Source organism: Eleutherodactylus coqui, chromosome 1 (genome assembly GCF_035609145.1).
Source record: "Eleutherodactylus coqui strain aEleCoq1 chromosome 1, aEleCoq1.hap1, whole genome shotgun sequence".
NCBI classification, from domain to species: Eukaryota; Metazoa; Chordata; class Amphibia; order Anura; family Eleutherodactylidae; genus Eleutherodactylus; species Eleutherodactylus coqui.
The window spans coordinates 520,912,670-520,930,002 of NC_089837.1; the positions used below are offsets into that span (position 1 = coordinate 520,912,670).

The following is a 17,333-nucleotide window of genomic DNA, read 5'->3' on the forward strand; positions in this document are numbered from 1 at the left end:
TTCTCTTCCTTCACCCCCTCTGCCGCCCCCTCCGCCTTTCTCTTCCTTCACCGCCTCTGCCGCCCCCTCCGCCTTTCTCTTCCTTCACCGCCTCTGCTGCCCCCTCCGCCTTTCTCTTCCTTCACCGCCTCTGCTGCCCCCTCCGCCTTTCTCTTCCTTCACCGCCTCTGTCGCTCCCTCTGCCTTTCTCTTCCTTCACCGCCTCTGCCGCCCCCTCGCCTTTCTCTTCCTTCACCGCCTCTGCCGCCTCCTCCGCCATTCTCTTCCTTCACCGCCTCTGCCGCCTCCTCCGCCATTCTCTATCTTAACTATACCCTCCATCTTTCTTTTCATTCACAGCCTCGTTCGCCTTTCTTTTCCTTCACCACCTCCTCTGCCTTTCTCTTCCTTCACCGCCTCTGCCGCCGCCTCGCCTTTCTCTATCTTAACTATACCCTCCATCTTTCTTTTCATTCACAGCCTCGTCTACTTTTCTCTTCCTTCACTACCTCCTCTGCCTTTCTCTCCATTCACTGCCTCCTCCGGCTTTCTCTTCCTTCACCGCCTCTGCCGCCCCCTCTGCCTTTCTCTTCCTTCAACGCCTCTGACGCCCCCTCCGCCTTTCTCTTCCTTCACCGCCTCTGACGCCCCTCCGCCTTTCTCTTCCTTCACCCCCTCTGCCGCCCCCTCCGCCTTTCTCTTCCTTCACCGCCTCTGCTGCCCCCTCCGCCTTCCTCTTCCTTCACCGCCTCTGCCGCCCCCTCTGCCTTTCTCTTCCTTCACCGCCTCTGACGCCCCCTCCGCCTTTCTCTTCCTTCACCGCCTCTGACGCCCCCTCCGCCTTTCTCTTCCTTCACCCCCTCTGCCGCCCCCTCCGCCTTTCTCTTCCTTCACCGCCTCTGCCGCCCCCTCCGCCTTTCTCTTCCTTCACCGCCTCTGCTGCCCCCTCCGCCTTTCTCTTCCTTCACCGCCTCTGCTGCCCCCTCCGCCTTTCTCTTCCTTCACCGCCTCTGTCGCTCCCTCTGCCTTTCTCTTCCTTCACCGCCTCTGCCGCCCCCTCGCCTTTCTCTTCCTTCACCGCCTCTGCCGCCCCCTCGCCTTTCTCTTCCTTCACCGCCTCTGCCGCCCCCTCGCCTTTCTCTTCCTTCACCGCCTCTGCCGCCCCCTCGCCTTTCTCTTCCTTCACCGCCTCTGCCGCCCCCTCGCCTTTCTCTTCCTTCACCGCCTCTGCCGCCCCCTCCGCCTTTCTCTTCCTTCACCGCCTCTGCCGCCCCCTCGCCTTTCTCTTCCTTCACCGCCTCTGCCGCCTCCTCCGCCATTCTCTATCTTCACTGTACCCTACATCTTTCTATTTCTTCACCGCCTCCTCGCTTTTCTCTTCCTTCACAGCCTCCTCCGCCTTTCTCTTCCTTCACCACCTCCTCCACCTTTCTCTTCCTTGACCACCTCCTCCGCCTTTCTCTTTCTTCACCGCCTCCTCGGCCTTTCTCTTCCTTTACCGCTTCTGCCGCCCCCTTTGCCTTTCTCTTCCTTTACCGCCTCTGCCGCGTCCTCCGCCTTTCTCTTCCTGCACCACCTCTGCCACCCTCCCAGCCTATCTCTTCCTTCACCGCCTCTGCCACCTCCTCCGCCATTCTCTATCTTCACTGTACCCTCCATTTTTCTCTTCCTTCACCACCTCCTTCGCCTTTCTCTTCCTTCACAGCCTCCTCCGCCTTTCTCTTCCTTCACAGCCTCCTCCGCTTTCCTCTTACTTCACAGCCTCCTCCGCTTTCCTCTTAATTCACAGCCTCCTCCGCTTTCCTCTTACTTCACAGCCTCCTCCGCTTTCCTCTTACTTCACAGCCTCCTCCGCTTTCCTCTTACTTCACAGCCTCCTCCGCTTTCCTCTTAATTCACAGCCTCCTCCGCTTTCCTCTTACTTCACAGCCTCCTCCGCTTTCCTCTTACTTCACAGCCTCCTCCGCTTTCCTCTTACTTCACAGCCTCCTCCGCTTTCCTCTTACTTCACAGCCTCCTCCGCTTTCCTCTTACTTCACAGCCTCCTCCGCTTTCCTCTTACTTCACAGCCTCCTCCGCTTTCCTCTTACTTCACAGCCTCCTCCGCTTTCCTCTTACTTCACAGCCTCCTCCGCTTTCCTCTTACTTCACAGCCTCCTCCGCTTTCCTCTTACTTCACAGCCTCCTCCGCTTTCCTCTTACTTCACAGCCTCCTCCGCTTTCCTCTTACTTCACAGCCTCCTCCGCTTTCCTCTTACTTCACAGCCTCCTCCGCTTTCCTCTTACTTCACAGCCTCCTCCGCTTTCCTCTTACTTCACAGCCTCCTCCGCTTTCCTCTTACTTCACAGCCTCCTCCGCTTTCCTCTTCCTTCACAGCCTCCTCCGCTTTTCTCTTCCTTCACAGCCTCCTCCGCTTTTCTCTTCCTTCACAGCCTCCTCCGCTTTTCTCTTCCTTCACAGCCTCCTCCGCTTTTCTCTTCCTTCACAGCCTCCTCCGCTTTTCTCTTCCTTCACAGCCTCCTCCGCTTTTCTCTTCCTTCACAGCCTCCTCCGCTTTTCTCTTCCTTCACAGCCTCCTCCGCTTTTCTCTTCCTTCACAGCCTCCTCCGCTTTTCTCTTCCTTCACAGCCTCCTCCGCTTTTCTCTTCCTTCACAGCCTCCTCCGCTTTTCTCTTCCTTCACAGCCTCCTCCGCTTTTCTCTTCCTTCACAGCCTCCTCCGCTTTTCTCTTCCTTCACAGCCTCCTCCGCTTTTCTCTTCCTTCACAGCCTCCTCCGCTTTTCTCTTCCTTCACAGCCTCCTCCGCTTTTCTCTTCCTTCACAGCCTCCTCCGCTTTTCTCTTCCTACACAGCCTCCTCCGCTTTTCTCTTCCTTCACAGCCTCCTCCGCTTTTCTCTTCCTTCACCGCCTCCTCCGCTTTTCTCTTCCTTCACCGCCTCCTCCGCTTTTCTCTTCCTTCACCGCCTGCTCCGCTTTTCTCTTCCTTCACCGCCTCTGCCGCCTCCTCCGCTTTTCTCTATCTTCACTGTACCCTCCATCTTTCTCTTCCTTCACCGCCTCCTCCGCTTTTCTCTTCCTTCACCGCCTCTCTCTTTCTTCACCGCCTCTGCCGCCTCCTCCGCTTTTCTCTATCTTCACTGTACCCTCCATCTTTCTCTTCCTTCACAGCCTCCTCTGCTTTTATCTTCCTTCACAGCCTCCTCTGCTTTTATCTTCCTTCACAGCCTCCTCTGCTTTTATCTTCCTTCACAGCCTCCTCTGCTTTTATCTTCCTTCACAGCCTCCTCTGCTTTTATCTTCCTTCACAGCCTCCTCCGCTTTTATCTTCCTTCACAGCCTCCTCCGCTTTTCTCTTCCTTCACCGCCTCTGCCACCTTTCTCTTCCTTCACCGCCTCTGCCGCCTTTCTCTTCCTTCGCCGCCTTTCTCTTCCTTCGCCGCCTTTCTCTTCCTTCGCCGCCTTTCTCTTCCTTCGCCGCCTTTCTCTTCCTTCGCTGCCTCTGCCGCCGCCTCTGCCTTTCTCTTCCTTCGCCGCCTTTCTCTTCCTTCACCGCCTCCGCCGCCTTTCTCTTCCGCCGCCGCCTTTCTCTTCCGCCGCCGCCTTTCTCTTCCGCCGCCGCCTTTCTCTTCCGCCGCCGCCTTTCTCTTCCGCCGCCGCCTTTCTCTTCCGCCGCCGCCTTTCTCTTCCGCCGCCGCCTCTGCCTTTCTCTTCCGCCGCCACCTCTGCCACTGCCTCCGGGCTTTCTCTTCTTTCACCGCCTCTCCAGCTTTTCTCTTCCTTCGCCGCCTCTCCAGCTTTTCTCTTCCTTCGCCGCCTTTCCCGCCTTTCTCTTTCTTCGCCGCCTCTGCCGCCTTTCTCTTTCTTCGCCGCCTCTGCCGCCTTTCTCTTTCTTCGCCGCCTCTGCCGCCTTTCTCTTTCTTCGCCGCCTCTGCCGCCTTTCTCTTTCTTCGCCGCCTCTGCCGCCTTTCTCTTTCTTCGCCGCCTCTGCCGCCTTTCTCTTTCTTCGCCGCCTCTGCCGCCTTTCTCTTTCTTCGCCGCCTCTGCCGCCTTTCTCTTTCTTCGCCGCCTCTGCCGCCTTTCTCTTTCTTCGCCGCCTCTGCCGCCTTTCTCTTTCTTCGCCGCCTCTGCCGCCTTTCTCTTTCTTCGCCGCCTCTGCCGCCTTTCTCTTTCTTCGCCGCCTCTGCCGCCTTTCTCTTTCTTCGCCGCCTCTGCCGCCTTTCTCTTTCTTCGCCGCCTCTGCCGCCTTTCTCTTTCTTCGCCGCCTCTGCCGCCTTTCTCTTTCTTCGCCGCCTCTGCCGCCTTTCTCTTTCTTCGCCGCCTCTGACGCCTTTCTCTTTCTTCGCCGCCTCTGACGCCTTTCTCTTTCTTCGCCGCCTCTGACGCCTTTCTCTTTCTTCGCCGCCTCTGACGCCTTTCTCTTCCTTCGCCGCCTCTGACGCCTTTCTCTTTCTTCGCCGCCTCTGACGCCTTTCTCTTCCTTCGCCGCCTCTGACGCCTTTCTCTTCCTTCGCCGCCTCTGACGCCTTTCTCTTCCTTCGCCGCCTCTGACGCCTTTCTCTTCCTTCGCCGCCTCTGACGCCTTTCTCTTCCTTCGCCGCCTCTGACGCCTTTCTCTTCCTTCGCCGCCTCTGACGCCTTTCTCTTCCTTCGCCGCCTCTGACGCCTTTCTCTTCCTTCGCCGCCTCTGACGCCTTTCTCTTCCTTCGCCGCCTCTGACGCCTTTCTCTTCCTTCGCCGCCTCTGACGCCTTTCTCTTCCTTCGCCGCCTCTGACGCCTTTCTCTTCCTTCGCCGCCTTTCTCTTCCTTCGCCTCCTCTGCCTTTCTCTTCCTTCGCCGCCTCTGCCGCCGCCCCTGCCTTTCTTTTCCTTCGCCGCCTCTGCCGCCGCCCCTGCCTTTCTCTTCTTTCACCTCCTCTCCAGCTTTTCCCTTCCTTCACCGCCTCCGCCGCCTTTCCCTTCCTTCACCGCCTCCGCCGCCTTTCCCTTCCTTCACCGCCTCCGCCGCCTTTCCCTTCCTTCACCGCCTCCGCCGCCTTTCCCTTCCTTCACCGCCTCCGCCGCCTTTCCCTTCCCTCACCGCCTCCGCCGCCTTTCCCTTCCCTCACCGCCTCCGCCGCCTTTCCCTTCCCTCACCGCCTCCGCCGCCTTTCCATTCCCTCACCGCCTCCGCCGCCTTTCCCTTCCCTCACCGCCTCCGCCGCCTTTCCCTTCCCTCACCGCCTCCGCCGCCTTTCCCTTCCCTCACCGCCTCCGCCGCCTTTCCCTTCCCTCACCGCCTCCGCCGCCTTTCCCTTCCCTCACCGCCTCCGCCGCCTTTCCCTTCCCTCACCGCCTCCGCCGCCTTTCCCTTCCCTCACCGCTTCCGCCGCCTTTCCCTTCCCTCACCGCCTCCGCCGCCTTTCTCTTCCCTCACCGCCTCCGCATGCCTTTCCAGTACCCACACTCTAATAATCAATAGGTCTTTTTTCAGGGTCCAGTTATCAGCCTGACCATTTCATCATCCCAAAAAGTTGCACTATATATGGTCACTATCCAAGGTGAATTTAAAGGGGTTAGCCGGGATAAGAAGAAAAAATGTAATTCTTTCCCAGAAATAGCGCCATTTCTTTCCAAGGGCTCTATTCTGATATTTCATCTTGTTCCTATTAAAGTGGTATTTTTGGTATTTACTACTGAGTGGCGTAGTCTGCCACACTGGATTTTTGCTGATCCTCCATCCCGCTTCCATTGCGGTGAGGCCGGTCATCGGTGGCCAGGGCCAGAAATGTAATAGACTGCTACACTCCTGTGGAAATCAATTGTAGCAATACCTTCTATTATACTTCCGCCTCCGACCGCAGTGAGGAGCTGGAAGTGTAATGGAAGGCATCGATCTCACTGATTTTCAATTGGAGTAAAGCTGCCTTATTACACTTTTGGATCTGAACAGGAACGGAGATGTCCGGCACCGCTGCACCGACAGTAGGCTGGAGGATTAGCTGATCGGCGGTCCGCCATCTAGATCATCAATAGTAAATGCCCAGAATATCCCTTTTAAATATGACTGAAAGAAAGGATTTATGGACTGTGGTGCTAGACTGTGAAGAGTTAAATCCAACAGTAATAATGTTTAAGTCCTGTGGGAATCACTTTATCCGGATTTGCTAAGAAAATTAGGTTAATAAAAAATAGTGAAAGTTTGCTGGTTTGAGACAATGCCGTCCGTGTCTGAAGATCAGCGTTTTTTTTTTTCAGATTCATTTGTCTTCCCTAATTATTGACTTTTTATCTCCCGCTTTCAATAAGTTAATTGAGTCGCTGCTGAAATGAACTAGTCAGCTATGAATATTGTGCTATTCTGAACGTTTTCCAAAATTTTTCACTTGACGGGGCTCGTATTTCATTAAATGTTACAGCTCTGGCAGCAGTTTTCGCCGCTGCTCGCTCGTTCCCTATTGAAAGTCACATCCAGATAGTCACTGAATTTTGTACTTTTTTGTGACAAACGTAACTGGGACTAATTGCCCTAAAAACAAAATGGTTGGCGAGGTGCCGGCCCATCCAACCCTGCCTGCAGTGTCATTCTTCCTCTAGCTACTGTGATTTTCCAACTTTTTATAAACTGTTCTGTGTCCTACATTACAGATTTATTTGCCCCCTTTTCAGATTAGTTTTTGTATTTCTTGTTCAAATAATGAAGGTCCACACTGAATGGCAACTTTTATTAGAGGCACCCATGGCCTTTGGTCTTCAGAACCACCTCAGTTCGTCGTGGCGTCCATCCACAGATATCCGGCATCCAGGGTGTGCCAAGAAGCCTTTCCCATACCATTTGTCCACCAGCTGGCAGGAAGGGGTCAGCGATTCATGCTGCTTGCACCAAATTCTGACTGCCATCAGCTCGGGGCAACAGAGATCTGGATCTACCTGACCAGGAGATGTGTTTCCGCTGCTCAGTGATACAAGTTTTGCACTCTTTTGCCCGCTGGAGTCTCAGCTTTCTATTCCTCTTAGACACAATGGCGCTGGAACTGGTCGCCTTCTGTTACAGCCATACGTGCGGAGGAACGGCGAGTTGTGCGTTCAGACGCGTTAAGGCATTCATATGAGCAAAAGTGGCCGATAACCGTTCAGTTTAAACGCCGCGAACAACCGAAGGAACGACGATATTCGTTTTTCTTGGTCCATTTTATGTGGGCATAAAAATCCTCCTTGGCGCGTTCACTTACCATTCAGGTTCAATAACTCTAGTTCAGTCATTCTCACTTATACAGCGAATGTGAAAGACTGAATGAATTTTAGTTTGTGAGCCAACGAGGTATCTGCTGTGTAAATGGGCAGCCTGAGCCAACTCTGACGTCATACAGTAGTCGTTGGGTGTAAGCGGACCCTTCGTTGGAGCACCAGCGTCGTATTTGGCTGCTCCTTACTGTGCAACTCCTGTTGGTTAGAACGATTCCTGACATCCTCCTCTGACCCCTCTCAGTGATGAGTCGTTTCCATCCACAGGATCCCTTTTCGCTTTATTACACGAGAAAACCTTTATCTAGCGCCGATGACCGGCCTTGTTAGAATCGCTCAGGTCGCTGGATTTTACCTACCATTTTATTTGGCTTCACACTGAAACTGATCCACAGAAAACTTGTCCCGTGATTTTATGCTGCACGCGGCTCTAATTTCCATACGGGGAAGCGCCAATCGTGATAGGGCTGGGGCTCTAATAAAGGGCCATTCAGTGTAATATTGCCATACTGTGCCCACAAAATACTATGCCTATTGTGAGGGATTAGCGTTTAGGATCGGTAGCAACCTGGGCATAAGCAGTCAGAGACAGTGACACATAGGATAAAGTCTTTAGTCCAGGCGTTGCCTGAGTTTATTTCCAAGAAAAACAAAGCAAAATACAGGCCTTCACTTCAGGCCAACACAAAGAAAATCCTGCTCGTCCGAGCACTTACTATGCATGTAGCGTCCCTGTCTACACACGGGTAACCAAATGACTCCTGCTCACAGCCAGCCAGGACTCTCAGACCTGCAAAGGTCTCAGCTCTCCTCTAGGCCCTGTAGGCCCAGGCTTTATATGGCCTGGTACCAGCCCCACCTGGTACGTGGGAGTGACCATCCCACCCTTCACTTTGGTCACTCCAGGAAAAGCCGGCCCGGATTATGTGGCTTGGAGCCACTTACATACTACACCGTGTTAGTGGCTTAATGCTACTAACACTATACTGCCGGTTTCCTCCACCGAGCCCAGGCTGCTCGGTGGCACGTATCTGCCCAAGCGCTCCCCAACGCCTCATAGGAGAGCATCCTAGGCGAGATATATCTGCCCTCCAGCACTTTGCCGGTCACCTTCTCACACTATATAATGTTAGCATGTAATCCTATGACTGTAATGGATGGGTCCAGAATAATCCATGATGGTGATTTGATGCCGCTCTCCAGGATTACGGCACTAATTTCCATACTGGAAGCTCCAATTGTAAAGGGGTTGCTCGGTGTATGTATATATACACACACACACACACACACACACACACACACACACACACACACACACACACACACACACAGGCTACTGGTTTGGTGGGGTCACATATATACTGGCTTTAGAGGGGTTCTCAAGGTCGTGTATATAAAGCTACAGGAAATTGTTGTAGGTGAAAAGTTTTTGCCGCTTTCTAATATACTTTGTGTTTCAGTTATTCTCCTTTCTCAATAACTCTGCTTGCTGCCAGTGTATGGGAACAGAGGTTTTACAAACCTAATTTTCTTGCAGCAGAGCGTTTGTTACAATTGTATCCATTCCAGGCAATCCTCTGAGCTAAACACCCCAGCAGCTGCACAAACCTCTCTCCTGTCTGATAATTTGTTACAATGTGTCAGTGCAGGTAACCTGTATCAGCCTTCCGTCCACATTGTGGATGGTCTAGACTGGATACAATTGTAGCGAACACTCAGCTGTATTAGGTTTGCAGAGATCTCGGCTTCTAAATGTAAACCGAGATTATCCTATTCACTGACAGCAAACAGAAGTGTTGCAAACCTGAATAAAACCTAAAGTATAATAGAAAGGTATGGAAAGTTTAATTATACAATGGTCAAAAGAATTCTCTCACTAAAACAGTATGACTTGTCCACGGAGTCAGTGATAAATGTTTGATCGCTGGGGGTCTAACCACTGAGATCCCGGGGATCACGAGAACTGCGCATCCAGAGTGCCCCTGGTGAGTGGTCCTCAAGAATGACCGCCGCTCCTGCCACTTTCTATGAAGATAACCTAGCGATACGCTCCTCAATCTTCATCCATCCTATAGCAGTAAATCGGGAGGGGTATCATCACTCCTTAAGGAGAGCACCTAGATGGTGAGCGAGGAGACTTTCATGCTCCTCTGAGAAAAATATGCAAATAAGGGAGATGGAACAATACCTCTCCAGCGCCACCTATTGGATGGCAACATGTCTGCGAATCAATGTCTCCTCCTTTTATAAAGGTCTTTAGAACAACGATTGGGGATTGAAAACCAATCCAGAATCCATACACAGACAGCTGTTTCAAGGTGTTTGCCCCTCATCAGTGTGCAGTTGGATTCTGGCTTAGCTAGTGAGAGACCTATGATGTGAGTCCTTAAAGGGGTTGTCCCGCGCCGAAACGGGTTTTTTTTGTTTTTTTTTCAATAGCCGGGCGGTTCGGCGCGAGACAAACCCGATGCATGTGTTGAAAAAAAAAAACCGGATAGTACTTACCCGAATCCCCGCGCTCCGGTGACTTCTTACTTACCTTATGAAGATGGCCGCTGGGATCTTCACCCTCGGTGGACCGCAGGTCTTCTGTGCGGTCCATTGCCGATTCCAGCCTCCTGATTGGCTGGAATCGGCAAACGTGACGGGGCGGAGCTACGAGGAGCAGCTCTCCAGCACGAGCAGCCCCATTCAACACGGAGAAGACCGGACTGCGCAAGCGCGTCTAATCGGGCGATTAGACGCTGAAAATTAGACGGCACCATGGAGACGAGGACGCTAGCAACAGAACAGGTAAGTGAATAACTTCTGTATGGCTCATAATTAATGCACAATGTACATTACAAAGTGCATTAATATGGCCATACAGAAGTGTATAGACCCACTTTGTTTCGCGGGACAACCCCTTTAAGGAGAGCACCAAGAAGGTGAGTGAGGAGACTCATAAGGCCAGTCAGGCTCCTTTGGGAGGGATGTTACCCTTCCCGACTTGCATCACAGGTCTCTCACTAGCCAAGCCAGAAACCTACTCATGAGGAGCAAACACCCAGAAACAGCTGTCTGTGTATGGCTTCTTGATTGGTTTTCAATTCCCAATCGTTGTTCCAAAGACCTGTATAAAGGGTCGGACATTGATTCGCAGGAATGCTGCCATCCAATAGGTGGCGCTGCAGAGGTATTGTTCCATCTTCCTTGTTTGCATAAAAGTAAATGGCGCGGTGGTCACACGTGCGCACTGACCCTCAGTTCACTGGTGGTTCTTGTGATGTGTCGTTCTTGTGATCTCCGCAGACCCGGCGTTTGAACCTTCGGTGATCACACGTTGATCCTGTGGACCGGTCATGAATGTCTTTCGTGCAGCAACCCCTTTAAAGGGGTTGTCCCGCGGCAGCAAGTGGGGTTCAGCACTTCTGTATGGCCATATTAATGCACTTTGTAATGTACATCGTGCATTAATTATGAGCCATACAGAAGTTATTCACTTACCTGCTCCGTTGCTGGCGTCCTCGTCGCCATGGTGCCGTCTAAATTCGCTGTCTTCTGGCGTTTTTAGACGCGCTTACGCTGTGCGGTCTTCTCCCTGGTGAATGGGGCCCCTCGTGCCGGAGAGCTGGCCCTCGTAGCTCCGCCCCGTCACGTGTGCCGATTCCAGCCAATCAGGAGGCTGGAATCGGCAATGGACCGCACAGAGCCCACGGTGCACCATGGGAGAAGACCCGCGGTGCATCGTGGGTGAAGATCCCGGCGGCCATCTTGGTAAAGGAAGAAAGAAGTCGCCGCAGTGCGGGGATTCGGGTAAGTAATAAACTTTTTTTTTTTTAACCCATCCCTTGGGTTTGTCTCGCGCCGAACGGGGGGCCTATTGAATAAAAAAACGTTTCGGCGTGAGACAACCCCTTTAAGCTTTATTTATGTAGGACTGGATGAGCCCTTTAAGACAATGCTTTCCCTTTATGTAGCATTCACGCCTTACACACGGCCACCGTGCCAGAGGCAAGACAGAATAACTGCTTCCGCCATTTGTTTGGTCACACATTATCCCTTCCCCACTTTTCCTCTATTACCGTGTGATTACATTGTGCGAACAGCTCTTAATGACACCCGGCGCGAGTCTCAGCCGCCATCATCATCATCATCAGTGTCACATATCCCCGTCCTTCATATTTCCACAATTACCTTCGTCATAATCTTGTCTTTTGCATTTCATGTGATGTTTGTGTAGATAATTTTCCGATAAGTCCCTTGTGTCATTAGGACGGGGAACAGATCCGTCTCGGATTCTGCTGCCAATTCACCTCCTACCCGCTGCGACGCTTCGCAGCAGCAACCAACAGCTCCTGGGCCCCAGAGCCAACCCAGTAATGGGGCCCCGGCTATCATGTATTCCAGGCATTTACTATCGATGACCTATTTTTTCAATCTTGCAGAATCGCCACATCGCTCGTGTGAACGTACGCATTGAAATCGATGTGTTATTTGCATGCGCAATTTTGGTCTATATCGCTATCGGACGGCACTCGCTCGTGTCAATGCACCTTAACTTGGGCGACCGGTCCGAGATGAGAAACCTCCAGCAAGCCCAATACACTGGGCCTCATTCATCAAAACTAAGAGCAAGACTGTCCTTAACCAATCACAGAGCAGCTTTCATTTCTAACACTAAAGTGGTAAGATGAAAGCTGCGCTGTGATTGGCTGTTATGGCCAACAAGGTTTACAGTTTTGATAAATGAGGCTCTGTGTTTCTGTGAAATGTTCTGCTAAAACCAAGGACCAGTTTTAGAGATATGCGACCTGCGTGGTCGCACAGGGTATATGAGCCGCCTTTGCTGAAGGGGGCACCACCAATGGTCTGGCACCTGCGCATAGTGACAGTTAATATTAGTTGTATAGCAGTATTATTTAACCTTTGTATAGTAGTAATATTCCACTACTTTGTGTGCAGCCGCTATTAGGTCATCGTATGTTGGCATTACTGCAGCAGTGCTTGCGGCTTTTACTTTGGCACTACGTGGCGCTACAACATGGGCACAGTAGGGTACGTTCGCACATAGTGAACTTTGTGTGGAATTTCCACAGCGGAAAATCTGCACCAAACTTCTCATTAAATTCTGCATCAAAAAACTCTTTCAATTGAAAGGGTTAAATCTGCTGCCGACCCGCATCACAAATCGGCACCAAGTGGTGCGCAGATCCACACGAGAATCCACAGCGCAGATTATGCCGTGGAGACGCACCAAAATCCGCTACGTATGAACATACCCAGAGTGGTGTAGGTTGCAGAATGTATTATTTGGCAGCACCATATAGCACTATTATTTAGACAACCGCATGGAAGTACATGGGCGAGGAATGGCGCTTTTATTTGGGCACTATCCTGTGTAGCTATTTATACAGTGGATGACAGTATAACAAGAGAAGGAGCCGTCCATTGTGAGAATAACCCTGCCGAGCTAGGGGTAGCTTAGATGTTGTTCAGGAGAGCAGACAAGGTACATGTACACAGTGACTCCACCCGCAGAAAAGTGAGTGCAGCTCTGGAGTATAATACAGGATGTGACTCAGGATCAATACAGCATAAGTAATGTATACAGTGACTCCACCAGCAGAATAGTGAGTGCAGCTCTGGAGTATAATACAGGATGTAACTCAGGATCAGTACAAGATAAATTATGTATTAATACAGTGACTCCACCAGAAGAATAGTGAGTGCAGCTCTGGAGTATAATCCAGGATGTAACTCAGGATCAGTACAGGATAAGTAATGTATGTACACAGTGACTCCACCAGCAGAATAGTGAGTGCAGCTCCGGAGTATAATACAGGATGTAACTCAGGATCAGTACAGGATAAGTAATGTATGTACACAGTGACCCCACCAGCAGAATAGTGAGTGCAGCTCTGGGGTATAATACAGGATGTAACTCAGGATCAGTACAGGATAAGTAATGTATGTACACAGTGACTCCACCAGCAGAATAGTGAGTACAGCTCTGGAGTATAATCCAGGATGTAACTCAGGATCAGTACAGGATAAGTAATGTATGTACACAGTGACCCCACCAGCAGAATAGTGAGTGCAGCTCTGGGGTATAATACAGGATGTAACTCAGGATCAGTACAGGATAAGTAATGTATGTACACAGTGACTCCACCAGCAGAATAGTGAGTGCAGCTCTGGAGTATAACACAGGATATAACTCGGGAACAGTACAAGATAAGTTACGTATGTACGCAGTGACTCCACCAGCAGAATAGTGAGTGCAGCTCTGGAGTATAATACAGGATGTAACTCAGGAACAGTACAAGATAAGTAATGTATGTGCACAGTGACTCAACCAGTAGAATAGTGAGTCCAGCTCTGGAGTATAATCCAGGATATAACTCGGGAACAGTACAAGATAAGTTATGTATGTATGCAGTGACTCCACCAGCAGAATAGTGAGTGCAGCTCTGGAGTATAATCCAGAATATAACTCGGGAACAGTACAAGATAAGTTACGTATGTACACAGCAGCAGAGTAGTGAGTGCAGCTCTGGAGTATTACTTTTTATATAGATTGCAGTAGTTCCATATAATGGCTATAAAACTGCTTAATATTGACTTCCTGGTTTGGGGGGGTCCCCTCCTCCTGTCTGGGTGCGTTCCTTTGGGATGAAAGCTTCAGTATTGCATTTATCTATTGATGCTACAATGTGTTGTGTTTTAATTGCATTGCCCCATGATTGTGACAGCTCTAATGATGGGCTGCGGGTTTGACTCCTTCTATAACCGGCTCCCCTCTTGTCTGGGTTTATCTTCACAGAGGGATGCCCCGGCTTGTGTAACGGCAATGGCAGGTGTACGCTGGACATGAATGGCTGGAACTGCGTGTGTCAGCTGGGATGGAGAGGCTCTGGATGTGACACGTCTATGGAGACCGCCTGCAGTGATGGAAAGGATAACGATGCCGGTAAGCACCCCGCTCGCCGTAGTGGTGATGGTAATGGTGGCCGCGCTCCTCTCACCATAATTATCCGGAGTGCTTGTCGCTCATCCCTCTGATGGGGTAATTGCAGGATGCAGGGGGACCACACTGCCATTATTTGAAAATATCAGTAAATGAAGGCTGCGTGCAGGTAATGTTTGTCATTTACTTTCCCTATAATTATCGTCAGAATCTGCGCGCTTCAATCCAAGGGTCATTGTGACGCGCTTCAAACTGAAGAAAATGCGCAGAATTAATAGCGAGAATGCGGCTGACTCGCGGATGTTCGTTTGTTTGTGAAAGGAGAGAAAAAAACGGAACATTTTGTGTAGATAAAGACAAAAAACCCCCCAGAGCATCCATAATCCCCTATTAACGCCTCATGCTGCCATATGGGGACCGACACCTAAATTACTTTAAAGGGACAGTAGACAGTTTATTTTCAGCCCTTCGCAATGCTATTTAAGGTAATCGATTGACCGACTGATACCAGTGATTAGCCTGCAGTGCTAACATATAGCAGAGAAGCATTTGTAAGGGACTTATGGTCAATGTGACTCTACCAGCAGAATAGTGAGTGCAGCTCTGGAGTATAATTCAGGATGGAACTCAGGATCAGTAGAGGATAATTAATGTATGTATACAGCGACTCCACCAGCAGAATAGTGAGTGCAGCTCTAGAGTATAATACAGGATGTAACTCAGGATCAGTACAGGATAAGTAATGTATGTACACAGTGACTCTACCAGCAGAATAGTGAGTGCAGCTCTGGAGTATAATACAGGATATAACTCAGGATCAGTACAGGATAAGTAATGTATGCACACAGTGACTCTACTAGCAGAATAGTGAGTGCAGCTCTGGAGTATAATACAGGATGAGACTCAGGATCAGTTCAGGATAAGTAATGTATGTACACAGTGACTCCACCAGCAGAATAGTGAGTGCAGCTCTGGAGTATAATACAGGATGTAACTCAGGAGCAGTACAGGATAAGTAATGTATGTACACAGTGACTCCACCAGCAGAATAGTGAGTGCAGCTCTGGAGTATAATACAGGATGTAACTCAGGATCAGTACAGGATAAGTAATGTATGTACACAGTGACTCCACCAGCAGAATAGTGAGTGCAGCTCTGGAGTATAATACAGGATGTAACTCAGGAGCAGTACAGGATAAGTAATGTATGTACACAGTGACTCCACCAGCAGAATAGTGAGTGCAGCTCTGGAGTATAATACAGGATGTAACTCAGGATCAGTACAGGATAAGTAATGTATGTACACAGTGACTCTACCAGCAGAATAGTGAGTGCAGCTCTGGAGTATAATACAGGATGTAACTCAGGATCAGTACAGGATAAGTAATGTATGTATACAGTGACTCCACCAGCAGAATAGTGAGTGCAGCTCTGTGGTATGATACAGGATGTAACTTAGGATCAGTACAGGATAAGTAATGTATGTACACAGTGACTACCAGCAGAATAGTGAGTGCAGCTCTGGAGGATAATACAGGATGTAACTCAGGATCAGTACAGGATAAGTAATGTATGTACACAGTGACTCCACCAGCAGAATAGTGAGTGCAGCTCTGGAGTATAATACAGGGTGTAACTCAGGATCAGTACAGGATAAGTAATGTATGTACACAGTGACTCCACCAGCAGAATAGTGAGTGCAGCTCTGGAGTATAATACACGATGTAACTCAGGATCAGTACAGGATAAGTAATGTACACAGTGACTCCACCAGCAGAATAGTGAGTGCAGCTCTGGAGTATAATACAGGGTGTAACTCAGGATCAGTACAGGATAAGTAATGTATGTACACAGTGACTCCACCAGCAGCAGAATAGTGAGTGCAGCTCTGGAGTATAATACAGGATGTAACTCAGGAGCAGTACAGGATAAGTAATGTATGTACACAGTGACTCCACCAGCAGAATAGTGAGTGCAGCTCTGGAGTATAATACAGGATGTAACTCAGGATCAGTACAGGATAAGTAATGTATGTACACAGTGACTCTACCAGCAGAATAGTGAGTGCAGCTCTGGAGTATAATACAGGATGTAACTCAGGATCAGTACAGGATAAGTAATGTATGTATACAGTGACTCCACCAGCAGAATAGTGAGTGCAGCTCTGTGGTATGATACAGGATGTAACTTAGGATCAGTACAGGATAAGTAATGTATGTACACAGTGACTACCAGCAGAATAGTGAGTGCAGCTCTGGAGGATAATACAGGATGTAACTCAGGATCAGTACAGGATAAGTAATGTATGTACACAGTGACTCCACCAGCAGAATAGTGAGTGCAGCTCTGGAGTATAATACAGGGTGTAACTCAGGATCAGTACAGGATAAGTAATGTATGTACACAGTGACTCCACCAGCAGAATAGTGAGTGCAGCTCTGGAGTATAATACACGATGTAACTCAGGATCAGTACAGGATAAGTAATGTACACAGTGACTCCACCAGCAGAATAGTGAGTGCAGCTCTGGAGTATAATACAGGGTGTAACTCAGGATCAGTACAGGATAAGTAATGTATGTACACAGTGACTCCACCAGCAGCAGAATAGTGAGTGCAGCTCTGGAGTATAATACAGGATATAACGCCATATCATTCATATATGCCTCTTTGCCAATGGTCTGTTGCACAACATTATATATGTCCAGTACAAGCATCCTATGAAATGGCGTATCATATGAGCTCATCTTTCCAGCCGACGTCCCTTGTATCTTCTTTGCTTGATGAAAACCACATTTGTGAGGTGTGCAGGTAATGTATCTGGTTTTATTAAATATCGGTATTCAGGAAGAATCCTGGAAAATGCAACAAGGTGAAGAAAGTAAAAGCAGAAGTTATAGAGTAACAACGGTAGAAGGGGAGCTCGGCTCTGGACAGTCTTATAGTTATACTCTGGTATTAGGGGGTCTGATAGGCATCACCAGGACCACTGACTGGCCAGCTGGATTGTTCTGGGCGCACTGACTGTGGTTGGAATAGCTGTGGTGCACTTAGGCCTCATGCCCACGGACGGATTTCATCCGCAGTTCAAGCCACCCATGGGCGTCCGCACTTCAGTTTACACATTCGGATGTTTTCCAGATTCCACATGCGGAAAACTAATCGCAGCATGCTCCATTTCCG

General features: G+C 50.0%; 1 protein-coding gene across 2 annotated transcripts in view; it reads left to right on the top strand.

Annotated features, from left to right (window-relative positions):
• The window catches only part of LOC136588774 (teneurin-4), a 294,083-nt gene that overhangs the window by 209,791 nt on the left and 66,959 nt on the right, over positions 1–17,333 (top strand). For both annotated transcript variants that reach the window (XM_066588238.1, XM_066588231.1), the window contains one exon: positions 14,008–14,154. In XM_066588238.1, coding sequence (XP_066444335.1) covers positions 14,008–14,154 — 147 coding nt within the window. The remainder of the gene's footprint in view (positions 1–14,007; positions 14,155–17,333) is intronic.